This window comes from Pituophis catenifer, unplaced genomic scaffold, assembly GCF_029215685.1.
Source record: "Pituophis catenifer annectens isolate HBS135680 unplaced genomic scaffold, rPitCat1.0.hap2 SCAF_9, whole genome shotgun sequence".
Taxonomy (NCBI): domain Eukaryota; kingdom Metazoa; phylum Chordata; class Lepidosauria; order Squamata; family Colubridae; genus Pituophis; species Pituophis catenifer.
In genome coordinates this window covers 9460696-9487035 of record NW_027256889.1, presented here as the reverse complement: position 1 = coordinate 9487035, position 26340 = coordinate 9460696, and the positions used below count along the sequence as shown (strand labels likewise).

Below are 26340 nucleotides of genomic sequence, written 5' to 3'. Positions count from 1 at the left end.
CGATTGCAACTTCACACCTTCTCTAAATGAATGGTTATAAGTCAAGGACTATTGGTATAATAGAATGACTCAAGTCTGAATGTGCTTTACTTCCCCTCCTTCTTATACGCCAGTGAATCAGGGAGTCATTTCCCTAAGTTGCTTCCAATATTACCTTGCTTCCTAGGTCTTAAAGAATGCTTCAGCTGTCTTTTAACAGTTTTTTTTAAAAAAATGGGTCATATGATCAGCTCATCAACTCCATTGCTACCATTTTCATTCTGGTTATGTGCCACCAAGTCAGTGCCAGCTCTTGTGACCATCTTCTCCCGGATGATGATATGTTTCCAATCTGGCTCTTTGGGTCTTCCAACTATATGCTCATCACTGCTGTAATCCAGCAAACATACTGTTGGTTTGGTTTGGTTTGGTTTGGTCTGGTCTGGTCTGGTCTGGTCTGGTCTGGTCTGGTCTGGTCTGGTATAGAATAGAATAGAATAGAATAGAATAGAATAGAATAGAATAGAATAGAATAGAATAGAATAGAATAGAATAGAATAGAATAGAATAGAATGACAGAGTTGGAAGGGACCTTGGAGGTCTTCTAGTCCAACCCCCTGCTTAGGCAGGAAACCCTACACCACTTCAGACAAATCGTTATCAGACATCTTCTTAAAAGCTTCCAGTGTTGGAGCATTCACAAGTTCTGGAGGCAAGTGGTTCCACTGATTAATTGTTAATTTCTCCTAAGTTGCTTCTCTCCTTGATTAGTTTCCACCCATTACTTCTTGTCCTTCCCTCAGGTGCTGTCTTCTTCTCTTTCTTTCTAGCTTTTCTGGCATTACAGACTTCCCAAGGGAGATAGGAGAAAATGTAGTGTCCAAAATATAATAATTGGCCCCTGCTTATTTGTCCCTTTTTATTAGCTAGAATATTTTATGATAAATATAGTTGATAAATATTTTATGATAAATATAGTTGAATGACCAATTGCCAATTGTCGATGATAAAAGAGGCTAGGAATTGTAGCTTAGCATCACCTGAAGAGTCCCAAATCCTATAATCCCAGCATATAAAATAAGCACTCCCCAAAGAAAATAATAAACCAGAAAGTTGCTCGGTTACCATTTTATAGAACCACTGTTCTTACAGCCTACAGCGAATACCATATTGTTTTAAAAATGAGTCCTTTATCTATGTTTGGCATCATTCATCCATTTATTCATTCATATTGTGATACTTATACACTGTCAAATTTATATCCATCCTCAGCAGTCTACAATATGTAAAATCCATAAAATAAAGACCATGCCACCACAGCAGAAAAAAGAAAAAACAAACCCTGTATCTGATCATCTCTAGAAGTCTTTGAAAAGCAATTTTTCTACCACCAAAGAGCTTTATCTGGACGTCTTCCAGAAGATGCAATGGAGGGTACCATCCAGTTCTCCAGAAGCATGGTGTTCCTTAGGAGAGGAATATCAATGGAACTGCAGTGTGCTCTTCCACTCGTTCTTCAGATCTTGTTGGATTGGAGTGATATGCCCCTCTGGGCTGAGCGCACTGAACAGGTTGGTTCCTCCGAGAAGCAGGTGGTCCTGCATGGATTTAAAAAAAAGTACCAAGACCTTAAGAGGTTGAGAGATTACAAAACAGCACTTTAAACCGTACTCTGAAGCATATTGGCAATCAGCACAGTGACTGGCAGAGTATATTACTGCTATTATATGGCACTAACAGCTCTCGCCCTTCACAGGTATTGCGCTGCTACATTCTGCACATTATGGTTTAAGATGATCATCTTACAATTTCTGTCATTAGAAATTCATCCTTGGTTGCTAGGATATTAAAATGCATTAGAAAAAGTAAAGCAGCGAATATCCACGCGCTGTTCTTTCTGAAGAGGTTCCAAGGCTATTTTGCAAAATTGCAAAATCAATTCCAAAAAAAATCAATAAACCCATCAATAAAACTCAGTGGGAATAATTCATCCAATTTCTGCAAGGCATCAACTAGTAAGTGGACATTTATTAGTCATTCATTCAATTACATTGGGATTACCTTTTTTAAAAAAATCTAATATGTTAATGAAAATTTATATAGATTTTGGAACTCAGTTGATGATAGCCCTAAAAGTCAGTATGGCCAATCAAGAATGAAGACTGATGTCAACCCAACTATCTGGACTTTGTTGTGTTAAGGGACCAGTAGTTGTGCTAGTCTATGGGGAAATGTGCATCATGTAAAACCCAAAGTTTTATTCTTTTTTTTTTTTGCATCATTCATATGCAAATTTAGGTTGAGAGTCAATTAAATTGCCCCACCTTAATCAAGTAAATCAATTAGAACTCACAACCAGCTAAGATTTCCTCAGTGGTGACGGCCTTATTTAGAAGTAATGATCCTTCTTTAATAGATCAATCAGCAGCACTGAGTTGAAACTCATTGGAGAAGACATTCAACAAGGGAACCACCAAAGTAGCAATTAGTTTTCGAGGGCTAAATAACTTGTAAATTTTAGCTTTTCAGTTTGGCTGGCTTGCTCAGCACAAACATTATCAATAGGAGTGGATTATAGAAAAAGTTAAGAATGGAGACTAACATTCCAAGGTACAGCAATTTCATAGGACAGTAAAGAACCAAAGCTGAAAACTGATGTAATCCTATAAACGATGATTTTGTGCTGCACTATTATTCCACTTATAATTATTGTACATTATTCATCAAGTGGCAACTAGCACTTAATTTGATTAGTACTTTTAATTGTTGGCTGAATGACTGTTAATTTAAGGTTCATTAAACAAGACATTACAAAATAAAAACAGGTTTTGCTCTGTTAGGAAACTTAATTAAGAAATGGCTTATTTAACTCACTGCAGCAGATGCAGCAAACTTAAATTTGACTAGGGAACTGACAAATTTCACATACATCCATTATATCTATGTGACCAAGGAAGGCAGTTGATTACCCTAGTTAATCTTCTTGCTATTCAGATGGGGGGGGGAGCTTCCCAGTCTGACCTTCAACTAACTCAGGAACCAAAGCTATATTTTATTTCATGTAAATTTAGATGCAAACTGCACATCACATTTTTCATGGTTGTTCCAACCCCCACCCCCACCCCAATCTGTTTTCAGTTATTTTATTAGAAAGAATAAAAGTTAAAGACCCTCTTGAGTCAACACCAGCTGGCCGCTTTACAAAAGCGGTTTGCTAATGTCTTCCTGTGATGCAATTTTTCAAATCCTAGCTTAGCCTACAATCCTAGGATTTCCCGATATCACCAGTGCAAGTCCAATCCTGTTTTAAAAAATATTATTATTATTTTTTTAAATCTGCCAAGATTGCTGCCTGAATTATACCTTACCGCTTTAAAAGTCCTTGGCCTTCCAAGCATAGAGAGCCTCAGCAGTGTTCGCAGATTCCCCATTTGGCAATTTCCAGTCATCTGTGGGGTCTCCATTGAAGTTCCCACATGGTCCACATAACTTCTTTGGAGGGATATCCTTGACTTTCACAGTTACCCCACCGTCAGGAGAAAATTGAACTTGTATATCAGAAGCCCGGGCAATCACAATCCCATTCTGTTCCTTGCTTAAAGTCAGGCGTTTGGAAACTTTGTACGGCAGGTTTACTGACCGTCCATTCACCTAGTAAACATAAAATATTAGGACATTAAAAAAAAACCATTCTGAGCAAGCCCAAGAATACCACGTGTCCAATCCTGAAAGTTACGAAGAGTTTTTAAACAAACTGTCTGTAGACATAATATTCATCAGAAGCTGCCCAAATTTATATTAAAGAAGTTGTTGGTCTTTGTTAGTCATATACAATGGCATATGGCACTGGTGGTGAACCTATGGCATGCGTGCCAGAGGTAACAGTAACAGTAAGAGAGTTGGAAGGGGCCTTGGAGGTCATCTAGTCCAACCCCCTGCTCACGCAGGAGACCTGTTCTAGGGATTTGAACCGCCGAACTGCCGACCTTTTTAATCGACAAGCTTAGTGTCTTAGTCACACACAGAGCCCTCTCTGTGGGCACGCGAGCCGTCCCCCCAGCTTGGCTCTGTCACGCATGCACAGCTGCCTCCCACCGGCAGCTGGTCTTTGGGTCTCTGCCGCGTATGAACAGGGGCTGGAGTGCATGTTGGGGAGGGAGACGCTTGCGAGGTGTGTACACGTATGCGTGGGGCACATGGCGCATGCGCAGGGTGGGGCACATGCGCGGGGATGTGTGTGCATGTGAATGGGCCGGGGGCGCATGCACAGGGGTGGGGCACATGCATGGAGGATGCACATGCATTGCATTTTGGGGATGCGCGCGCACATGTGTGCTTTGGGCACTCAGTGCCGAAAAGATTAGCCATCACTGGCATATGGTTATCTCCTGGAGTACTGCTAGTCCTCGACTTACAACCACAATTGAGCCCAAAATTTCTGTTGTGAAATGAAACATTTGTCCAGTGAGTTTTGCCCCATTTTACAACCTTGCTTGCCCACAGTTGTTAAGTGAATCGCTGCACTTGGTAAATTAGTAACCCGGTTGTTAAGTGAATCTGGCTTCCCCGTTGACTTTGCTTGTCAGGAGGTTGCAAAAGGAGATCACATGACCCTGGGACACCGCCACCGTTGTAAATATGAACCGGTTGCCAAGCATTTGAATTTTGATCACGTGATCATGGGGAGGCTTCGAAGGTTGTAAGTGTGAAAAAACGGTCATAAGTCACTTTTTTCAGTGCTGTTGTAACTTTGAATGGTCACTAAATGAACTCTTGTAAGTCGAAGACTACCAGTAATTGGGGTTTGGAATATTTGGATAGATCCAAGGCAGAATTTAATATTTTTGCGGGAAGACAAGGTAGTAATGGAATGGACAGTTAATGAGAAATGGGTAGGACATATCACATGCATGGATATATTTTTCAAGGTATTGGAAAAGTGTGAAATTTGCATACAAAAATATGCCTATTGTTGATTATGAATGTAATTTTTTTTCCTAGGGTTTATTTTAGGGTTGTTGACGAAATCACAAAATTAATCAAAGAAACAGAATAACACATAAACACTGGAAACACGGAAATGGATCAGATTTCAGCTAATTAGCAGACTTGGTGATAGAAGATTAAGGCAGAGAAGGAAAGCAGCTTTCAAGGATGCTGGAAAGAGGTGGGTTTCAGCAGGTTCTGACCAGTTCTAGAGAACCAGTAGCGGAAATTTTGAGAACCGGTAAATACCACCTCTGACTGGCCCCACCCCCATCTATTCTCTGCCTCCCGAGTCCCAGCTCACTGGGAGGAAATGGAGATTTTACAGTATCCTTCCCCTGGATTGGGGTGGGAATGGAGATTTTACAGTATCCTTCCCCTGCCATGCCCACCAAGCCATGCCACGCCCACCAAGCCACACCCACAGAACCGGTAGTAAAAAAATTTGAAACCCACCACCGATGCTGGGTACAATTTCCTGATTGACTTAAGAGCTGCTTGATTCTTTTCCCAGCCTTCTCACTTACCCATATCCGGTTGTTCTTTTTCAGAGTAATGGCAGCCTCTCCAAAATAAACATGAACAGCCCTGACCACTGACAGGTTATCTTCATAGTCCTTTCCGATGTTGATAGATACCCTGAACCAGGAGGGGTCCCTCTCATCACACATGGAGGACACATCATAAACCCCACCGCAGAAGTTCCATCCTGCTGAAGTTCCATCAAAAGAAACAAGTTTGGCCTCTCGGGAAATTTTGCACTGGCCTTCTCTGCGCTCACAGCCACGCACGCCATTTTGAAGAACACAGATCTCTTCACCCCGGCATGCTGTTTCCTCAAAGGTGATTTGATCCAGACCTTGACAAGTCCATTTCTCGGTGCAGTTGGTTGAAAAGATGCTTTCTCCAGCCTATGAGGATAATCCACCAGTTGCAGAAGACATGGAAAAAACAAGGAAGAGTGACTAGATTTGCACAGGGCTATGCCCTTTATCAGAATGGTGTCTATGCTGGCTAGGAACTGAAATCCAGACATATTAAACCTGCTGAGAGTGAGAAACATTGAGAAATTTGGATGTTACATACTATTAATATAGTATGTAACCAGGGTATTTACGAGACCGCCTTCTGCTACCAATAGCCTCTCACCGACCAGTACGCTCCCATAGAGAGGGGCTTCTCAGGGTGCCGTCGGCCAAACAGTGTCGACTGGCGGCCCCCAGAGGGAGAGCCTTTTCTGTGAGGGCACCCACCATCTGGAACGAGCTCCCCCCAGAGATACGGAGGATCCCGGATCTGCGCACGTTTCGTCGTGCTCTCAAAACTTTTTTATTTCAGGAGGCTGGCCTGGCCTAACTCTCCCTTTTAAATTTTTAAATCGTTTGATTTGTTTTATAAATTGGGTGTTTTAATCTGTGTTTCGGCCAAAATATTTAATAATTTTAAGGGACTTTTAATGTTTGTATTATCTGTATTTTATCTTGGCTGTTCACCACCCTGAGTCCTCCGGGAGTAGGGCGGTATAGAAATTTGATAAATAAATAAATAAATAAATATTAAGTCTCCATGTACAGTAGGTACAATGAGGCATGGTGGTGAAATGGTTAAAATGCAGGTGAACTATTGCAGGCTAGCTCTGTTCACAGCCAAGAGTTCAATCCTGACCGGCTCAAGATTGATTCAGCCTTCCATCCTTCCGAGATCATTAAAATAAGGACCCAAAGTTCCCAAACCACTTAGAGCCGTGATGGCGAACCTATGGCATGCATGCCACAGGTGGCACACGGAGTCATCTCTAAGAGCACATGAGCCATTGCCCTAGGTCAGCTCTACCGTGCATGCGTGTGCACCAGCCAGCTGATTTTGGGCTGGCCCCGCCCATGCTGCCCCTCCCCTCCCAGGAGTCTCCAGGTGGTCCATTTTGAATGTCAGGTAAGTACAGGGCTCATGTGGAGGCTCTGGGAGGGAGAAAAACGGGCCTCCTCTGGTGCTTTGTAGAATAATTTGACCCACTCTCTTTGTGGCAGCCCCTCAAATCCTGGAATACTATGTAGAGATTCTAGGCTGATCCCTCTTTTAATTCCACCCCCAAGTTCTGCCACTCCTCTTATATCTATGTGGTCACCAGGAATCAAAAACTGACTGGGTGTTATGGTCCGCCAGCAGCCTGCAGAGCTGGCGGCAGAGTCAGATAGTGAGGAGGTTGGGGAGGAACATGGACCAGTCCTGGAGTCTGGGAAAGGTCCGGATGAGAGCTCTGCGTCGGAAGCAGAGATGGGGCCTGGGAGTGATGTGCGGACTCCCAGAGCTCCCAGAGTCGGACAGCAGAGAGGCAGAGGAACAGAAGGAATCTGTTCCTAGTGCACGCATACACATAGCTGCCAGAAGGCAAGAGAAGCTAAAGCAAAAGGGACGACTCAGGAGTAAGGCCAAGAGATGATTGGCCCCTCCTATAAGGCTTAAAAGAGAAACAAAGGCACTTGGGGCCTTTTGCAGGAAAGCAATGTTGCTAACTCTGTTTCCAGTCAGCGTCTCTTGTTTGTTTCCGAACTTCGTGGGGCTTTGCCAAGTAAGGCCTTTGACATGGTGCCAAAGAAGATAAAGGTTGGTGATTATCCAGAAAGACTTCTTCCAAAGGACTTGTATTGCAATTAATTGGGACTCAGCTGGGAATGAGCGTAATTCTCAGCTGTTACAATAAAATAGGTTTATTTGGGACTAATTGTGTCTTGTAATGACTCAGTAAGCCTAGGTCACAACACTGGGCTGCCCAGCTTACCTTCAAGTAGAGTCCACTGAATGTACAGCCACACTTTTCCAGAGGTACGCATGCATTCCCATCAAACATGTAGCCATCATTACATCGGCAACCTTCAAAACAATTCCTAGTGCATTGCACTGCTGAGAAGAAATTGGCACAGCTGGAATCGCAAGCTCTAATGCACGTCTCATAGTGGCTATTAGCTGGACAGAGGAGAGCTGAAGAGGTAAAAGGAGAAAAGGTTTGCCAAATGTTTTCCTTCTGCCGCTGAATAAAATATAAGTAGGAGGAAGCTTTAGCAACACGGAAGCAGGTTTTCCTCTATTACAATAGATTACCCAGATTCTCTGCGTCACATGGAGTTTTTCGCATATAATAATTGCAAATACAGAGTCAACAAGAAACCGATATCAATGCTGGAAAAATGAACAAACTCCACGAGATGAAGAAATAGCTAAGAAGATACTGGAGTGTGCAGAAATGGACAGACTGAACATTAAAAGATACAGAATATTATCAAACATGGAATCTATTTTATTAGTGGTTGGAAAAAAAGGGGTGTAGATTAAGAATACAATATGTATTGTTAAACAAATTAAATTAACCAGACAACACGATATTTATTAAGCATTAAGAAATGTAATTAATAAAAAAATCAATTAAAAAAAATAAATCTGAAATGGGGCTTATCAAAATATAACATTCAGAAAGGGGTTTGGAAATATAATCTACATTTAATGCTACTTTTCTCACTCTTTCTGTAATCCAACTTTGGAAGAAAGTAGCATTGGATTAAGGTTTGTGTAGGAGAAAAGGAGAAAAGAGACTCTCTTACAGGAAAAACTGGCAAGAAAGATAAGTCTAACAACTGGGGATTATCAATCCTAGATATGAGGAATTTATCTCAATTGTACTGGCAGTTTCTTAAAGTATCCATAAGAGGCATTCTGTCAAGTTTGTTTCACTTGTCACCATAGCCTTGGAACCAGGTTAATTTAAACCTGGCTCAAATTACAGCAGTTTCCCAACCTTTCCAGGTTTGTGGACCAGCCGGGGGGGAAGACAGGGGGAGAGGAGATGGTTCCACGTTAGTGGCTGGCAAGCATGTGGTCACGCAAACAGAGTGCCTGTCCACTGTCCACCGCAAACAGATGTGGCTGTCCACTGCTTACACAAGTGGGGATGCGTGCATGTATGTGTGCACTCCCCCACCATTTCTGTGACTTGGTTGCAAACAGGTCACGACCCACTAGTGGGCTGTGGCCCTGAGGTTGGGGACCCAGGGATGCTATTCAGCAGGTTCTGACAGGTTCTGGAGAACCGGTAGTGGAAATTTTAAGTAGTTTGGAGAACCGGCAAATACCACCTCTGGCTGGCCCCAGAGTGGGGTGGGAATGGAGATTTTGCAATATCCTTCCCCTGCCACGCCCACCAAGCCACGCCCACCAAGCCACACCATGCCCACCAAGCCATGCCCACAGAACTGATAGTAAAAAAAAATTGAATTCCACCACTGTTAGAGACCCTTGAATTACGGTATTTCCCTTGATAAGGGAAGCCGACTTTATAAACTTACGACAAGAGACAGCTGTTCTCCAGTCATCGATTTTAGCTCCAGTTGCTTGACATTTAGCGGTGTAAGCTTGAAGGTTTTGACAGAGAGATCCCTCGCCGACAACTTGCATGTCGTACAGGCAGTTGTGAAAGAACTCCATAGGACTCACAAATGAATGACAGTCTTTGAATGGACCCACCTCAAGTGTGAGGAGGCCACAGTATCTGTCACCTTCATATGGTATTGTTTGGGCCTCGTCATAAGCAGGGAGCGTGTGCACACAGTTCTTAGAGCAAACGCTCCCAGCTTTGGGGACTTCCCATGAGATTCCAAAGTCATCAGCACTTGGGGTGAGAGTTCCATCCGGCATCAAGAAATCATCATCCAAGTTATTGTTGAAATTGCCACCAAGCCCAGATGTCTGCTCTTGGTAACTCCTAGGCACATAAACTTCGACATAGTTGGCAGTGTCATAAATGACTTTGAAACCTTCAGATGACTGAACAATAATATTATTCCCTTCTTGGTGGATCTGAAATTGTCCATCGTCTCTGCTAAATGGTAGGTTGTAAAGCTCGTCTTGTACCTTGAAGAAGGAAACAAGAATAAATAATGAATTATTTGCTACAATTTTGCAGGTGCGTGGCAGATTAACATTAATTCCTCTGGAAATTAATAGACTAGAAGGTGGCACATATTGCCATGTAGGAATGGAACTCAGTCAATGAAAGTAGAGCTTTCACAATATACAGCTTTTAGCTACAGTATAATGCAGTGTTTCTTAACCTTGGCAACTTTCAAATGTGTGGACTTCATCTCCCAGAATTCCCCAGCTGGCATGAATTCTGGGAGTTGAAGTCCACGTATCTGAAAGTTGCCAAGGTGGAGAAACACTGATGTAATGTATGAATCATTCTCTCTCAAATCCTACATCAGCATCCATTGCAGCACATAGAAAAAAAAAAAACCATAATGTAAAAAAGTCTTGGATCTGGGATCATCTTCTTCATAGACTGATATATAGCCTTGGTGGTGCAGCAGACTAAAGTACTTTTAAGTAGCACCAGCTGCCTGCAATTACTGCAAGTTCAAATCTCACCAGGCTCAAGATTGACTCAGCCTTCCATCCTTCCGAGGTAGGTAAAATGAGGACCTGGATTGTGGGGGCAATAAGCTGACTTTGTATAAAAAAAGAACACCGCTTAGGGGGGCCGAAAGCCCTACTAAGCAGGTATATACAAAAGTATGAAGGCTATTGCTTAATGCATTGTAAGCTGCCCTGGGTCTCCGGAGAAGGGCGGCATATAAATCGAACCAATAAATATATATTTTACTGATAAAGAAATAAAGGTAAAATATATTTGGTATAAAAAAATGGTTTGTTGTGGATGCAACTGCTTGAGGGCTCCTGGGTTGGAGCTGAAAGGCAAAAGAGAGCAGAATGCTCTCTCCCACATGTAGGAGTAGACCAGGTGTCTCGGTAAAACACTTAATATATATATATATATATATATATTCTTACTTCTTCGTAGGGTTTATGTGTGTTTTTCCTCTAGCCAGGTTTTCCCTACGTAACCAAGGTTTTTCTGCAGCCCGAGCTCAGTAGAATCACATCCACTCGATTCTGGGCTTTTTTCTTTTCTAGCAGCCCGCAAGTTCTTCCTGCTAGGTGGGAGACCTATATAGATCTATTTCCAGCTCATTTGCTTTCATCAGTAGGCCACACCCACATCTTATGTATCCTCCCTGTAAAGGTATAGTATCTATTTTCTTATAGATATTTTATTCTATTTTCTTAACCAGCTTTTCTAGCTGGCTGCTAGAAAAGAAAAAAGCCCAGAATCGAGTGGATGTGATTCTACTGAGCTGGGGCTGCAGAAAAACCTTGGTTACGTAGGGAAAACCTGGCTAGAGGAAAAGAGGTCTTCTAATCCAACCCCCTTACTCAGGCAGGAAATCCTATACCATTTCAGACAAATGGCTGTCCAATCTTTTCTTAAAAACTTCCAGTGTTGAAGGACCCACAATTTCTGGAGGCAAGTCTTTCCAATGATTCATTGTCCTCACTGTTAGGACATTTTTCCTTAGTTCTAGGTTGCTTCTCTCCTTGATTAGTTTCCATCCATTGCCATAAATCCATTGAATGTTATTTTACTTTTTTTAAGGGATAAGGAGGAAAGCATAGAATCTAAACTAAAAAAAAATTAAACCAAAGGTATCTATATACAGAGAAATTATTGTTCCTGTTCACATTATTTTTCATATAGTTGCTCACAAGGAGATATTATCATATGTTAATACGTTAGGCGCTTACCTTAGCTTGCCACTTCTTTCCTCTCTCCAGGATAATAGTATGTCCATGTATGTCAATGACAACTGATGTTATTTCAACCAAAGATCCATTATCAGCATTCTCATGTTCCACCACCACAGAAAACATCACCTGCTGAGTATCTTTGTTGGTTACTTGAGTTAAGATGTAAGAGCCGGAGCCAGCAAAATCAAAACTCTTCCCATCAAAGGTAGTATAATGGCTTCCAACAGATGTTATCACTGTTCCATAACCGACAGGGTAACAGCCCTGGATGCCATTCTCCACCCTGCACTCCTCATAACTCCCACAGGAAAACTGATGGCAGTCAACAGCACCAATGTCCACACAACGACACTTCTCCTGACAAGCGTTTGTAGGGTAGAACTCTGCTCCTTTTTTGTAGTACCTGCCCTCATGCACACAACCACACTCAGTAACAGGGACGCACTCGTCCCCGTTGAGGACGAATCCAGAGTCGCAGACGCAGCCTTCAACGCAGGGAGCATCGCAAGAGTTGGAACTGACAAGATTGTGACAGGTGGAAGGGCAGCCATTTCCACATAATTCGTAGTGGGAATGAGGTGGACAGGAAAAACCTGGAAGAGATGGATGATGAGATAGATTGTCAATACAGCATTCCAAGTATTGACTTTAGGAACCCTGAAGATATATTAATGTTGATCCATCCACATGTTGCTCTGGTGTAGGGGTTTCCAAATATTTTGAGGCCTATCACTAATAGGTTAAGGAACCAGGTTAGAAAGCAAGAGACCATGAATTCAAGACCCGCCTTAACCATGACAGACAGCTAGGTGACTTTGAGCCAATCACCAGAAGATCATGAGTTCAAGACCCATCTTAACCATGACAGACAGCTAGGTGAATTTGAGCCAATCACCAGAAGATCATGAGTTCAAGACCCACCTTAACCATGACAGACAGCTAGGTGACTTTGAGCCAATCACTAAGAGACTGAACATTCCAATCCCACCTTAGGCCTGAAAGCCAGCTGGGTGATTTTGAGCCAATCACCAGAAGATCATGAGTTCAAGTCCCGCCTTAGGCATGAAAGCTGGCTGGGTGGCAGTCATTCTCTCTCAGTCCAATCCTCATCACAGGGTTGTGTTGTTGGGAAAATAAGAGGAGGAAGGGGTAAATATGTTCACTGCTTGAGTATTTGTACAAACAATAATGGCGGGATATAAATAATCAAATAAAAATAAATGAATAAATAAATGGCTCTCTATATCACCTATCCCCATATCTTGTGCATGGATTTCAAAATGGGGAAAGTTGACCTATATATGAATTTTCCATGAATTTTGAAACATCTCTTATGTGTGTGGTGGGGGGGAGGGGGCAGGTCATGTTCATGATCCTTTTTATTGGTACTTATTTATAAGAACTGTCTATCCAATCCTTCTAATCCAGGGGTCTCCAACCTTGGCAACTTTAAGACTGGTGGACTTCTACTTAAGAGTTGAAGAATTGACGTCCACAAGTCTTAACGTTGCCAAGATTGGAAATCCCTGTTCTAATCCATGCACAGGACAAATATTACTGCCTCACTGCCCTTTCTATGCTTAGAAAACTCTCTATCCATCTTGTAAATGAAGGAAATTTCTCTTCCTATACTAATTACAGCAAAAAATTACCATTTCTCCCTTGCATCCGAATAATGTTTGCTGAGAAATATATGTTGCTTATTTGAAATAAGACTTAGAACAGCGTCTCTTGCCTGATCTATTGAAGCTTTAAGTGTCTGGAACGGTACAAATGGGATAAAGATCTGATCAACTGGGAATGTCTAAGCCTTTTCTTCATCCCTAATTCTAGAAGAAATAACTTTCAAAAAGGCTGTTTCCTATGGCATTTTTGCATAGCATCAACACATTAAATATGCTCTTTCTTCAGATATTTTAGCTGTGGGCTATGGATAAATTATGATTCAGTGATTCAGTTAAATCATTAAAATATACGAATAACCAACTATTTCCATTTACCAGTTTTTAACATGAGAGATAAGACTGTGGAGAACGAAAAATGTTCTCCAAAGTTCTGGTTATTAAATAGATCCCAGTATAATGGAAAATCTAAGCAACACAGTAATAGCTTTATGTTTAAACAGCAGTGTTTTAAAAAGTGTTAATTATCCTGTTTGGAGATTTATAACTCCCCAAACTTGAGACTTGACAAAAGAAGAAGGGAATTAATATTACTAAAGTCTCATCAATTTCAGATGCCTCTCTAGATTACAGAATGTTGTTGGATTCTATCTTCCTGTAACTTATGTACCATTGATCGTGTTTCATGCTTTGGAATAATAAAACATGGAGCTGTATTAAGTATTCATGAGCAGAATGGCATATTCACCCCAAGACTTAATTAGACAGAAATCCCTGTCATTTAAAAAAATTCATAAAATTATACATACTGCAAAAGGAGTTGGATCGCCACGGCTTAATTTGGATATTTTGAGCTTGGCAGGTTGTGGCATAAGTAGCGATGGCCCCACAAAAAACATCTGGGTGTCCCTTGTATGTGCAGGTGTCAAAGACACAATCTTCAAAGAAGTTTATTGGGTCAATTGTCCTGTGACATGGCGCAAAAGGTCCATTGCTTTTGGTGAGGATCCCACAGTAACGTTCTACTTGGTAGGTTCGTTTCTCAGCCTCACTGCATTTTTGGCATTTACCGGTGCATCCTGTAGAACACCCGGGGACATCCTTCACTTTCAAGCTGTTTGCAAATTGTGTTATATCATTGGTTTGACTTCCATCCTGCATGTCAAAATCATCATGACGATTCTGGTTGGCATTGCCACAGAGTCCATAGACCGAATTGGCGTACGTACTGGGAAGAATGACCCTGGCGTAGCTGGACCAGTCATAAGTGATTGTCAAATCGAAATCGGTTTGAATGAAGCCATGAGCCCCACTCCGGTAGACACTTAGTTTATTTTCGTAAGAAAAGGGTAAATCCACTAAAACACCATTGACCTAAAAGACAAACAATCCAGAGGTTTTAGCAAATTCAGAAAATGGGGTCCTAAGATGATTTAAGCCATTGCTGTCAACTTGCAAAGCATCCCTGGCCTGCTCTCAAGTTGCCATAGGCCAGAGGGGGATAGGAAACTGGCAAAATGGCACAGCAGCCAAAGACAGATGCACATTCCACACTTATCTCTCTCAAGGCTGTATCCCAGGGTTACCTACAGCAGTCAAGGGGAGTGACCTCTAAATTGCTCCGTTGGCGAATGGGGGGGGGGAGGGGGGAAACAGGGTCATAATTGGAGTGTAAATTACGTAGGGTCAGAGCTGGCATAAACAACTGGATTTCTTTTGAAGCTTGGCTCGAGACTCATGATTTAATTAGAGGTCAGAAGTCTGATTACTGCATTCACTAGTGACTTACGATGTCTTTATGGCCTCACCCAACCACCACTTAAGTGATATAAAGCCTTTTATATTGATTCGATGAGAGTTGGATGTCTCAAGAAAATGCTTTAAGTTGCTATAGGGGAAATGGCTTAAGATTAGCTGTGGAACCAATGCAGAATTTATGAATTGCCTTCTAGGTTTTGCTCACCTTTGCTCTATCATAATACAGTAGAGAAGGAGATTCCTTTATCGTATGAAAACTGTCAGATATTAATCTCTCCAATCAGGATTGATCGTTTGCTGAGTGCTTGTAGGATTTTGCTAAATGTTTACTATGCTCTTTATCAGACCAAGTCTAACATCAGTAGATTTCTGTGGCATTGCTGAATACTACCATACCTGCAGGATTGTCTCCTGCATTAAAGTTGCCTTCTGGTACAAGGATACAGAAGGGGAGACCCTGATGTAATGAACGAATGAGTGAGTGAGTGAATGAATGAATGAATGCCAAATAAACTTTTAATTTGGCCACATAAAAACTATTTCAAGAAAACAACCAAGCTCAGAGAGCACAAGGACTCCTCACTTAGCATTCTTCCTTCTCTGTTTGGTTTGGAGTCGTCAAACAAAAAGATGACATATTCTGCATAAAACACGGCCTTGTAAATCACTTTTAAGTGATTTTCTTGTTACAGAATTAAGAAGAACCAGGATTGGGTGTAGCTTTCATAAGTACCTTCAGCAACAGAAGAACTTCAGTGAATGGTTTGGAGGATTCAACTTTCCCCCCCCCCACCCCATAGAAACAGCAAAAGTCCCTAGCTATGGTAACATTTCTCTCCTTTTTCCAAAGTAGACCTATAGCCCTTTCTTGAGCTTTACTCTACAAATTCCCCAACGTCTCCTTATATAGGAAAATGAGAATTGCATGCAAGAGACTGGACGTGCTTCTGCAGAGTATTTTAAGTGGCCCTAATTACCAGATTTACACCTCCCCCATGTTTCTCCAATGTTCACCCACCGTACCTTAATCCGATGTTGGGCACTTTTGCTCAGACCGATGGTCATGTTGTAGACTTCCAAGTTCACCTCTTTGGTAAAAGCCACAGCCTTATGGCCTCGGTTGTCGTTCTCCACTGTGACCGAAAATGGGGTGAGGGCTGGATTTTTGGAGCGGACGCCCACCATCTGATACACACAGCTTCCCATAAAATCGTATTTGGTTCCATCGAACGTACGGTAATGTGGATCCCCATATGCAATGCAGGTACTGTAGGTGGTGGCGTGACAACCACGAACGCCATTCACCACAATGCATTTGGTCTTGGCTTTGCAAGAAGACTTCACGCATACAGTTCTGCCTACATTGTTATCACACCTGCAATGGGACTGGCAGTTTTCGTCTGCCCAAAACTCCTCTTCTGCTCTGTAGGTCACACCTTTGTAAGTGCAGTTGCAACTCTCCTTGGGAACACATTTCTCTCCACTGAAGAGGTAGCCCTGGTCACACTGGCAGACTTCTGCACAGGTATTTTTACATTTGGATGGAGCCTCTCGGTCAGAACACGTTGCTGGGCAGGCATTTCCACAGGATAGATAGTGGCTGTTCTCGGGGCAGGTCAACGGGACAGGAACCGGGTCTGGAACAGGAGCTAAGCAAAAAAAAAAAAAAGATCAAAAGAGGCAGATGGAATCTCAGCAACATTAGAGATAACAAGGTATCGTATTTTTCGGAATATAAGACGCTTTGGACTATAAGACACAGCTATCTTTTTTGGGGAGGAAAACAAGAAAAAAAATCTGTCTCTGCCTCTCAGCAATTTGCCTCCTTGCAGCAAACAGCCTGTTTCATTTTCATTTTCAGCACAGCCTGATCAGCACAAGAAAACAAAAATCTGCCTCTGCCTCCCAGCAATTTGCCTCCTTGCAGCAAACAGCCCATTTCAGCTTCAGCTTCAGCACAACCTGATTAGGACAAGCAATTGATCGTCGGTTGGATCGGCCTCCGAAGATCACCTGTTTCCGACTGCAGGGATTGCCATAGCCTATTGCGGCCTCTGCATGCCCCATTTTACAGGGGAGTGGCAGGCGGGGGGGCAGAGCTACATTCGGTGTATAAGATGCACCCAAATTTTCACCCTCTTTTAGGGGGAAAAACGTGCATGTTAAACTCCAAAAATACAGTAACTTTCTTTAGGAAGAGAAACACATATGGATAGCATTCATTTGCAATTGACTAGTCAGATTCCACATAAACTGGACCTTGTTCTGGTGCTTCCTGTATGGAATAGCCTCCCTCCAGAGAACTGGGTGGCCCCAACTCGACTGGAGCTTCAGAAGGTGGTGGAGAACTGGCTCTTTCTCCAGTCTTGGAGACCATCATGTTAAAATTATATTGGAGCATTGACACAAATGCACGAATATTTAGGAACTGAGATTCAACTCGGCCCTCCACTTGGTGCTGTTTTCCCGCATCCCTTTTGCCTTAATTCTCAACATCAGCAATTTTAAGATGTGTGGATTTCAATTCCCAGAATTGACTGAGGAATTGTGGGAGCTGAAGTCCACACCTCTTAACATTGTTGAGATAGAGAAACATTGGTTCAATGATGTAGCGAGGGAGGCTAAAATACAGGTACTGCCACTGAACAAGTAACAAAATAAGAAAGTATCTCACATGTCAAGTGGAAAAGACACAAAACCAGAGTTAGGTTTCAGCAGGTTCTGACCAGTTCTGGAGAACCAGTAGTGGAAATGTTGAGTAGTTCGGAGAACCAGTAGTGAAAATTCTGACCGGCCCCACCCCCATCTATTCTCTGCCTCCCAAGTCCCAGATGATCAGGAGGAAATGGGGATTTTGCAGTAACTTTCCCCTGCCACGCCCATCAAGCCATGCCCACCAAGCCACGCCCACAGAACCGGTAATAACAAATTTTGAAACCCACCACTGCACAAAACCCAAGACCTGCCGACTAGAGGATCCAACTCCAGCTACCCAACCCATTGCAATCTCACACATTTTCTCCAAACCATTCCCATTTTCTCAGAGTAACCAAGAAATGTTCAGCCTTGAGATGGGGTTAAGGAACCAAGCTATGATCTTGGCAAAGCTTTGGTCTTTGTGCGTAGGCTGAAAAGTAACTTGACAACAACAGTAAAGATTGTGGCCATCTGTTCTTTGCTACGGAGTCATTCTGAAAGCACAGCCGTGTGTGTGTGTGTGTGTGTGTGTTTAATAAGTAAATAAGTTTTCACAGTGATGTGGTACAGTTTGAGAAATGGGCTTGCATGTGCTGAAAGCTGTATTTGACTTTCGGGAAATGATTTCAACTTTTGTTGATTTGGTCAATATTTTTTTCCCCCTTGCTGGAAGTTCTGCAAATCCCTGTCACTTTTGCAGCATGACACATAAATATTCAAAACAAACAAAAAACAAAAAAGATCTCACAATGAGAATCGCCTGAGCAATACATGCCAGATGACTATTCTGTCCAGTTTTGCTTCTTGTACTAAAGAAAAAGGACTTTAAACTGAAGTTTTTGTGACTTTCTGGACAAATCTGTACAGGTAAGTCCTCGATTTACAACCACAACGGAGCCCAAAATTTATGTTGCTGAGTGAGAAATTTGTTAAGCGAGTGTTGCCCCGTTTTACGACTTTTCTTGCCACATTTGTTAAGTGAATCACTGCAGTTGTTAAATTAGCAATACGGTTGTTAAGTGAATCTGGCTCCCCCACTGACTTTGCTTGCCAGAAGGTCACAAAAGCGGATCACATGACCCCGGGACACTGCAACCGTCATAAATACGAACCAGTTCTCAAGCATCTGGATGTAAATCATTTAACAATGGGGATGGCTGCAATGGTCATAAGTGTAAAAAAGGGTCATAAATCTATTTTTTCAGTCCCGTTGTAACTTTGAATGGTCACTAAGTGAGCTGTTGTAAATCAAGGACTACCAGTATAATTTTTGGAGCAATACTACAAAAATCATTACCTTTTCCCAGGATCTTTTTTTTTAAAAAAATTTAAATTCTCAATCTAACCTATAATCATGGATTATATGCTGGTACTCCCCAATTTGGGTACTAACTGATCTGATCAGACATAGCATCCCCACCCTTCGGAAATGTGGGAGCTTCATCACTTGAGACTTTCAAGAAGAGATTGGACTGCCATTCGTCAGAAATGGTATAGGGTATCCTGCTTGAGCGGGGGATTGGACTACATGACCTATAAGGTCCCTTCCAACTCTGTTAATCTGTTGTAGCACCCAGACTATTTCTTTCAATCTCTTCCGACAACCTTTAAATAATCGAAATCCAAGACATGCTGCCTGCAACACTATATTTTTTAAAAAATACGTTTTCCCCAGCCTTGGCCACTAGAAGATGTGTGAACTTCCGCTCCCAGAATTCCAGGAATTGAAGTCCATACAACTTCAAGTGGCCAAGGTTGGGAAAGACTGTTTTAGATGCAAATTTACTGTCTCCCAAAGACCAACCTTTGTTGATTTCTCTTTTAATAGTGACTTATGAGTTCCTTTCATACCTCAGAGTTAACAAATACCAGGGGTGACTGCAGGGTATGGTTTAAAAAATAAGCCAAGATAGCGGTGTAGCTTCCATTAGGCCATTCTGGCCGCCATCTTGATTTGTTTTGATCCCACCCTGAGGTATTTTTGCAAAGTACCATACCTACAGAAAAACAACCCATTTTTCTCTTCAACGGTCTCTCTGGGTTATTGTGTCTCATTTTAATCCAAAGGGAAGACTTCCAAGACTGATTAATTTTAACTCCAATTTCATCTTTCAGACTGATGCACAATATTTTATAGATTTATCATTGCTGTCATTTCATTTTTGTTTGTGAGGTAGGGAGGGAGTTAAACATTAAAGTGCTTTTAAAGCTCTTCTTTATTTATATCTCCCCCCCCCCCCCGCAATTCTTTTTCTGTCACATATGTCTATGTAGTAAATAATCATCTTTTAAAAATAAATAAGATAGAAAAGTCCTCTATGAGATATTTTTCCAGATCAGGAAGTCTAAAGAAGCTGCAAAATGGCTGAAAGGGAAAGAAACCAACCGTAGCATCCAACCTCAGATAACATTAAAGACAGCTACAACCAAAAATAAAATGCAAATGAACTTAGAGGAAATTAGAGGGCAGATCATTGACACAGCATTAGCAATCATGTGAGAAATTCTTCTAGCTCAAAAGAAATAATTATGAGAGAATCTTAGAATACGAGTCATAGTGCTGATTATTATACAAAGGCCAATTAGTTACCGAGTGTGCCGAAAGGTGATGGAGCAAAGCCGTAGCCTTCGTAATTCTTGTTTCCGTAGGCCAACACACCAAAGGGAGATTGAGGATTCTCAAGAAAAACTGAATGATGATTAATATCAGCTTTCCAGTTATATTCTGCCCAGGAATGCTCTGAGCCAGGGATCAATTGCCATTGAATGCCTGCCACAACAGATTTATCCCAAGTAACGGTTTCGGAGCTTTTTGCTACGATAAGAACATGGTTGTCAAACTTTTCGAGACCATCAATTCGGTAGGCCAGGCCATAACTGGTGACATCAGGGATGTTGATGAGAAATGGATCGTATCCTATGTTCCCGATCTTGATCCCGGTGAAAAACAAAACCACCTGGATCCCAGCATCGGCAGAGATGTAAAACGGTTGAGAGGACTGGAGCGGAAACTGAATGATTTCTCCAGGCACCATATCTTGAAAGCCTTTATCCTGTCCTGACTGATAAACAACACGTGTGCTTTGACCAGCCACCACATAGATAATATCGACACCAGTCTGCAGAGGTACAGGAGGAACGATGAAGGTTTTGCCCCACTTGGAGACTGGCAGAAGTTGCTCGGCGACGTGGTCGCAGTAATAATTTTCCTGGACGCAGACATGGCCACTCAAGACAGCCACGGGAGCCGAGGACTGAATCTTGGTACCGGACAAGTCTTCCATACTCTGCAACTGAAGAACTTCGAAAGCTTGGAGGTGTACCGTGAGAGTAGTCCCTGCTGTGTACGACCTTCTCTTGAAGATGACTTCACCTTGCGGTTCAATGGTGACTTGGGTAGGAGTCTTCCAAGCTATGACAGCCAATTCTTTCTTGTAACTGTCCACTTTGGTGCCCGGAGGTGTGATGACATAATAGGTATCGCCAAGCTCATGGACCGGGGTAGAGTGTCATGCTCGCAATGGAATACAATTTTCGGTTAAATGAGACCACTGAAATGTCATGCTCAGCCTCAATCACAATGGAATAGGCAAAAAGGCCACTGCCTTTCATTTCCAATCTCACGGAGAGATCCACAGGCACCGTTTCATCTCCTGCAACGGAGTAAATTTGGCGGGAGGAAGACCTGGTCACTGTCACGGAGACCGTGGTGTCATTGCCATGGCCCACGAGAAATAGCTTCAAGCTTGTTTCAGAAGGCCTGTTGGTCTCAAAATTTTCCATGAAAGCCGTGATGAATTGCTTTCCCTGGGAGCTTGAAAATCCTTGGCCTGAGAGAAGGATAGAAAAGCATGGAAAAAAATGAGCTCAGGAAAGAAGAGCAATAAAATACCCCAAGAAAGAAGAAAGTGGGTGGGAAGAGAACACATTTGGGAAAGGGCTATGGCCCAAATGGAAAGGCACCAATAATTTATGTTTCACTTTCCTTATCATTATTGAAGTGTTTACAAGTTTGATTTATTGTATTATTCCTTACATTTTTTACACTTTCACTTCAGGAACTCAAGGCAGTGCATAGTATTTCCCACAGCAACAATTCTGTAATATTTTGGGGAGGGGAGAGAGAAAGAGAGAGAGAGAGGGAGGGAGGGAAGGAGGGAGGGAGGGGGGAGAGAGAGGGAGGGAGGAGGAGGGAGAGAGAGGGAGGAGAGGAAAGGAGAGGGGGAGGGAGGGAGGGGGAGAGAGAGGGAGGGAGGGAGGGGGAGAGAGAGGGAGAGAGAGAGAGAGAGGGAACAGACATACTAAGATAGATGTCTAAGATCACCCAATGACCACAACTCTGTCAGGGATTTGGTGGTGGGGAAGCGAGAGAAAGATCCAAGATCACACAATGACTTTTTAGGATCTCTCTGGTCCTAGTCTAATATCTTATTGTGGGCTTTCATATATTGGGTCAGTCTAGCCAATTATGGTTCATTTGAAATCTGAATCGCCCCAGTCCTGACCCCTTCAGCACAATTGGCTATCATGGGTCAGGCTGTGAGAGGAAGAGAAAACAGACAAACAAAACAAACGTATATGGATGGACTGGCCTGGGATTTGGGAATGACCTTCTCCCACTGGGTTGGGGTTTACTCACCATTTTGCAGCATTAAGGATGAAAGGAGTAGCAGCGGTAGCATCCCCATAGCTACGGGACACAAAAGGAATATAAGAAGAAATGTTAAATAGGATGTGAAAAGGAACTAGGGCCATTGACTGGTATAGAGATTTCTTGATGAAATGCTAAATTTCTATGGATTTATTAGGCAGAAGTCAAGAGGGCAAGCCTTTCCCATTTGTTTGGTTATCTCCCCCTCCCTTTCCCTACCTCCCCTGCCCCAAATAAATACAGTTCAAAATTTAGCACCAGTTCTGGGACCCAAGGCAGCTCTCCATTTTGGTTTCCTCTGTGGGCAGTATTTTGTTTTTTTTTTTAATCTCCAGATCTTTCCAAACTGTTAAGGAAGAGATAGGCAATTTCTCCTATACAATTAGAGAAAAAAAATTACTCCCCAAGCAAGTAAACAAAGCAAAATTTTCTCCTCGCACAGGATCCAATACCTGACTCAATACTCTGTGGCAGACAGCCTATTTCCTTGTGTGATTGAAAATAGCCATTATTTCCATTTAAGGAAACTTGTTAGCCTATATTTGTCTATAGGTAAATCTAATGAAACCTGTTTGACAAGATGCAAGAGAAGAACACCAGTTTATTTTTCAAAAAGGAATTTAACTCTGGGGGGTGGAGGGTAAAAAACAGAATAGAGCATTAACTACCTGTTGAAAAAGAGAGCTCGGTCCTCCCATCATACAGATTCAAGCTACGTGTTGCATGATGGAGAATACAAAAGGCACAGGACAAAATGTCTGTCGCAACTCTTACCTTCCACCACTGAGGAGATTTCTCTGGGTTTGAGGAGAGAAGAGGAGCACTGTCTGTGCTCGCCCTCTTCCTCCCTGCCGCTGTTTCCTCTTTTATAGGGAGCAGCATTCACAGAAATGAGAGGGAAAACACCCACAAGGTCAAAAACAAGACAACCACTAAGGTTGCTGCCAGAGAAATGAAGAAACCCCAAAGGCTGCAGTTACTGGTAGGGGAGGAGGAAAAAACACCAGAAGGAATCACGTCCAATTTATGATCATCATTAATCAACACAAGATAGATGACCATAGTTTGTACGGTTGATTCAGCCATCCCAACTTGAACAACAACATTATCTAACCCTTCTGTTGAGGAGTGTATGGTGTCCACCCTGAGGCTGAAAGGCCTGCAGATAACACTTCAACAATGTTTGATTTGGGGGAAAGGAGGCATTTTAAAAGTGCTTAAAAAAACACTTTGTGGGTTTTATTGCTAAATAGCGAGCTCTTGCCAAAGCCCTGCGCAGGATTTGTCTTACAATGGCATTCCCCAACCTTTCTGGCTCGGCAGATCGTTGGGGGCAGTGGCCGGGGTGAGGGAGAGTTAAGAGAGGATGGTTTTGCATGCTGCACACCGGCCACTTTCACAAACACGGCTTCACGTGCACACCCGCCCACCACTTCCACCGGGTTGCAGATTGGGGGCTGGGGACTCTTGTCTTAGAATGATCAGTGGTAGAAACCAGGGGTGGGTCTGCTGGGGGTTCGCAGAGGTTCAGGAGAACCTCTAGCTAAGATTTTGTGCAGTTTGGAGAACCCCCCAAATCCCACTCCTGGCTGGACCCTGCCCCTCCTCTCTCAGGACTCCCCACACAGCCCGTTTTGGATGCAGGTAAGTGCAGGGCGTGCATGGAGGCTCGGGGAAGGCGAAAAATGGGCCTACCGGAAGTTCAAGCCTCCAGAGCCTGGGGAGGCTGTTTACGCCCTCCCAGAAGCTCAAAGAAAGCCTCTGGAGCCTGGGGAGGGCAAAAATGTCCTCCACCACCACCGTGGTGCAGGAGACCGAGTAGGCCACGCCCACCATGGCCACGCCCACCCAGCAACCGGGCAGAGAACCCCTTGCTAAAATTTTTGAAGCCCACCCCTGGTAGAAACAGCCCCGAATAAACTTGGATGGGGTTTGAGGAAAGGATCCAATCAATCATTTCACAATAATTTTTAATGTAGTGAGTCACTGGATCTAATCTTAGGAGACCAAGTATACTTGTGCAATACAGTTTTAGAGCCAATTACATAGACAATTATTTAGCTCCAAGGGTAAAGATGAGAAGTTATCTTTATATTTCTAATAAGTAGACCTCTACAGTTTAATTATACACTATAACGAAGTTTGTTCATTTAACTACTTCGTTATGATAAGGAAGTTCCAGGAATCCTACTTGCCCTTGAATCTCCTTGGTAACCTGATGTTGTTTACCACTATTTACAGTAGTCTAATCATCTATGATTGCTTTGAAACGAAAGGGGATTATGAAGGAATTTTTCACTTATGTTCAAGAGTTTCCTTTCTGGCTGTATTTTACTGGAAGCAGATTTGTCTTAAGGGCTAGGAATTCTTCCAGAGAAGTATAGAATGAGTTGTATGTTAGCTTTACCCAAACATCCTTTGATCACCCATGAGTGTAATGTAAATATCTGCAAATAAATAAATAAATAAGCATTGTATCTTTCTGGCTCTTTCTGCAATTGTAGCACTTGGCTGATAAGAATTCCCAATTGCAGATTGGGTTATAAAGATTTTCAACCCACAGATTGGAGTACGGTAGCTCAAGTGGTTAGGACATTGGACACTCGAGTGGTTAGGACAGTGAAGGTTAGCAAACCCACATTTGAGACCCAAGTGCTGTCGTGAGCTCCCGTCCTTTATTCCAGCTATTCTGGGAGTCTCTAACTGGGCAACTTTAGGCAATGGTAATGTCACTGGCTAATCCTTTCAACCCGGAAGCACCTTGGTACTTGTGACACAAATGCAAAACAAAAAGCAAATTAAAAAAGGAACACTAAATAGATAGAATATATAGTAATGGAACAGGAAATAATGCAACTCTCCTTCAATAATTCAAAACCCTGTCTGAAGACTTTAGCGTTGACGTAAAAATAGCTTCTCTAGTCAAGAAGGGTAAAATAAGGAAGAGGTAAAAAGTAAGGAAGATCCAGTGGAATTTTGTCAAAGAACAAATCTAACCAGAGTTCTCCTGTGAGGCACATATAATTAGGCTTAAATTGTATTTGCGATACTTTATGCAAAGACTTTGTCTTTTGGAGAAGTCTAAAGGGGTGGGGAAAGTGGATGAAAGAGAAAAAAAGGACAACCAGTAGCAATAGCAATAGCATTTAGACTTATATACTGCTTTACAGTTCCTTATAGCCCTCTCTAAGTTTACAGAGTCAGCCTATTGCCCCCAACAATTTTGGGTCCTCATTTTACCCACCTCAGAAGCAATGGTGAAATCCAAATTTTTTTACTACCGGTTCTGTGGCCATGGCTTGGTGGGCATGGTGTGGCTTGGTGGGCGTGACTTGGTGGGTGTGGTAGGGGAAGGATACTGCAAAATCTCCATTCCCTCCCCACTTTAGGGCCAGCCAGAGGCGGTATTTGCCGGTTCTCCGAACTACTCAAAATTTCCGCTACCAGTTCTCCGAACTTCTCAAAATTTCCGCTACTGGTTCTTCAGAACCTGTCAGAACCTGCTGGATTTCACCCCTGCTCAGAAGGATGGAAGGCAGAGTCAACATTGAGCCTGGTGAGATTTGAACTGCCAAATTGCAGGCAGCCGGCAGCCGGCAGAAGTAGCCTGCAGTACTGCACTCTAACCACTGCGCCACCATGGCTCATCCTCACCAGTATCAAGGTGAATGGACTCAGTTATAATGGCAATTTCTGTACCATTGGAACAATCTTCAGATTGCCCTGAAGAAAAAACCTATCTGTGGTTGCTACGTGTCAACACCAATTTGATGGCTTGCTATCATCACACGGAAGCCATGCTGAAGGCAATGATTCTATTCCTACATGCCAACCCAACCATGACTTTTAAACCCTTTGCTTCACCAGGGTGTTAAAAACCTTTCTCTGTTTACTCCGGGATGTAAATTCTACTCTGCCTTTTAATTCTTATCAGGATGCTTTTAGGAATGCAGTGCCTTTTAAGATGCTCCGGGAGAGAAATCTACAAGGCTTTGAGTATTAATGCTATTTCTT

General features: G+C 42.6%; 1 protein-coding gene across 1 annotated transcript; it reads right to left on the bottom strand.

Moving 5' to 3' along the window:
- Nucleotides 1-1200: 1200 nt before the first annotated feature.
- Nucleotides 1201-21458, bottom strand: LOC139321353 (IgGFc-binding protein-like). Its single transcript, XM_070950023.1, has 10 exons — nucleotides 21300-21458; nucleotides 20266-21163; nucleotides 16002-16627; nucleotides 14030-14594; nucleotides 11596-12191; nucleotides 9303-9867; nucleotides 7745-7944; nucleotides 5493-5876; nucleotides 3348-3630; nucleotides 1201-1577 (listed from the first exon to the last, which is right to left on the bottom strand). Exons 1-9 carry the CDS (start codon nucleotides 21456-21458, stop codon nucleotides 3352-3354), a joined length of 4272 nt encoding a protein of 1423 aa, XP_070806124.1. The 3' UTR covers nucleotides 1201-1577; nucleotides 3348-3351.
- Between the last annotated feature and the right edge of the window lie 4882 nt (nucleotides 21459-26340).

Excerpts from the sequence above, each read along its gene's own strand:
- LOC139321353 (XM_070950023.1), bottom strand. The coding sequence starts at position 21,458 with ATGGAAAATTTTGAGACCAACAGGCCTTCTGAAACAAGCTTGAAGCTA. Across the intron at positions 16,628-20,265 it reads ATCACCTTTCGGCACACTCG|CTCCTGTTCCAGACCCGGTT; the intron begins GTAACTAATTGG and ends TTTTTTGCTTAG. Across the intron at positions 14,595-16,001 it reads GTGCCCAACATCGGATTAAG|GTCAATGGTGTTTTAGTGGA; the intron begins GTACGGTGGGTG and ends TTTGTCTTTTAG.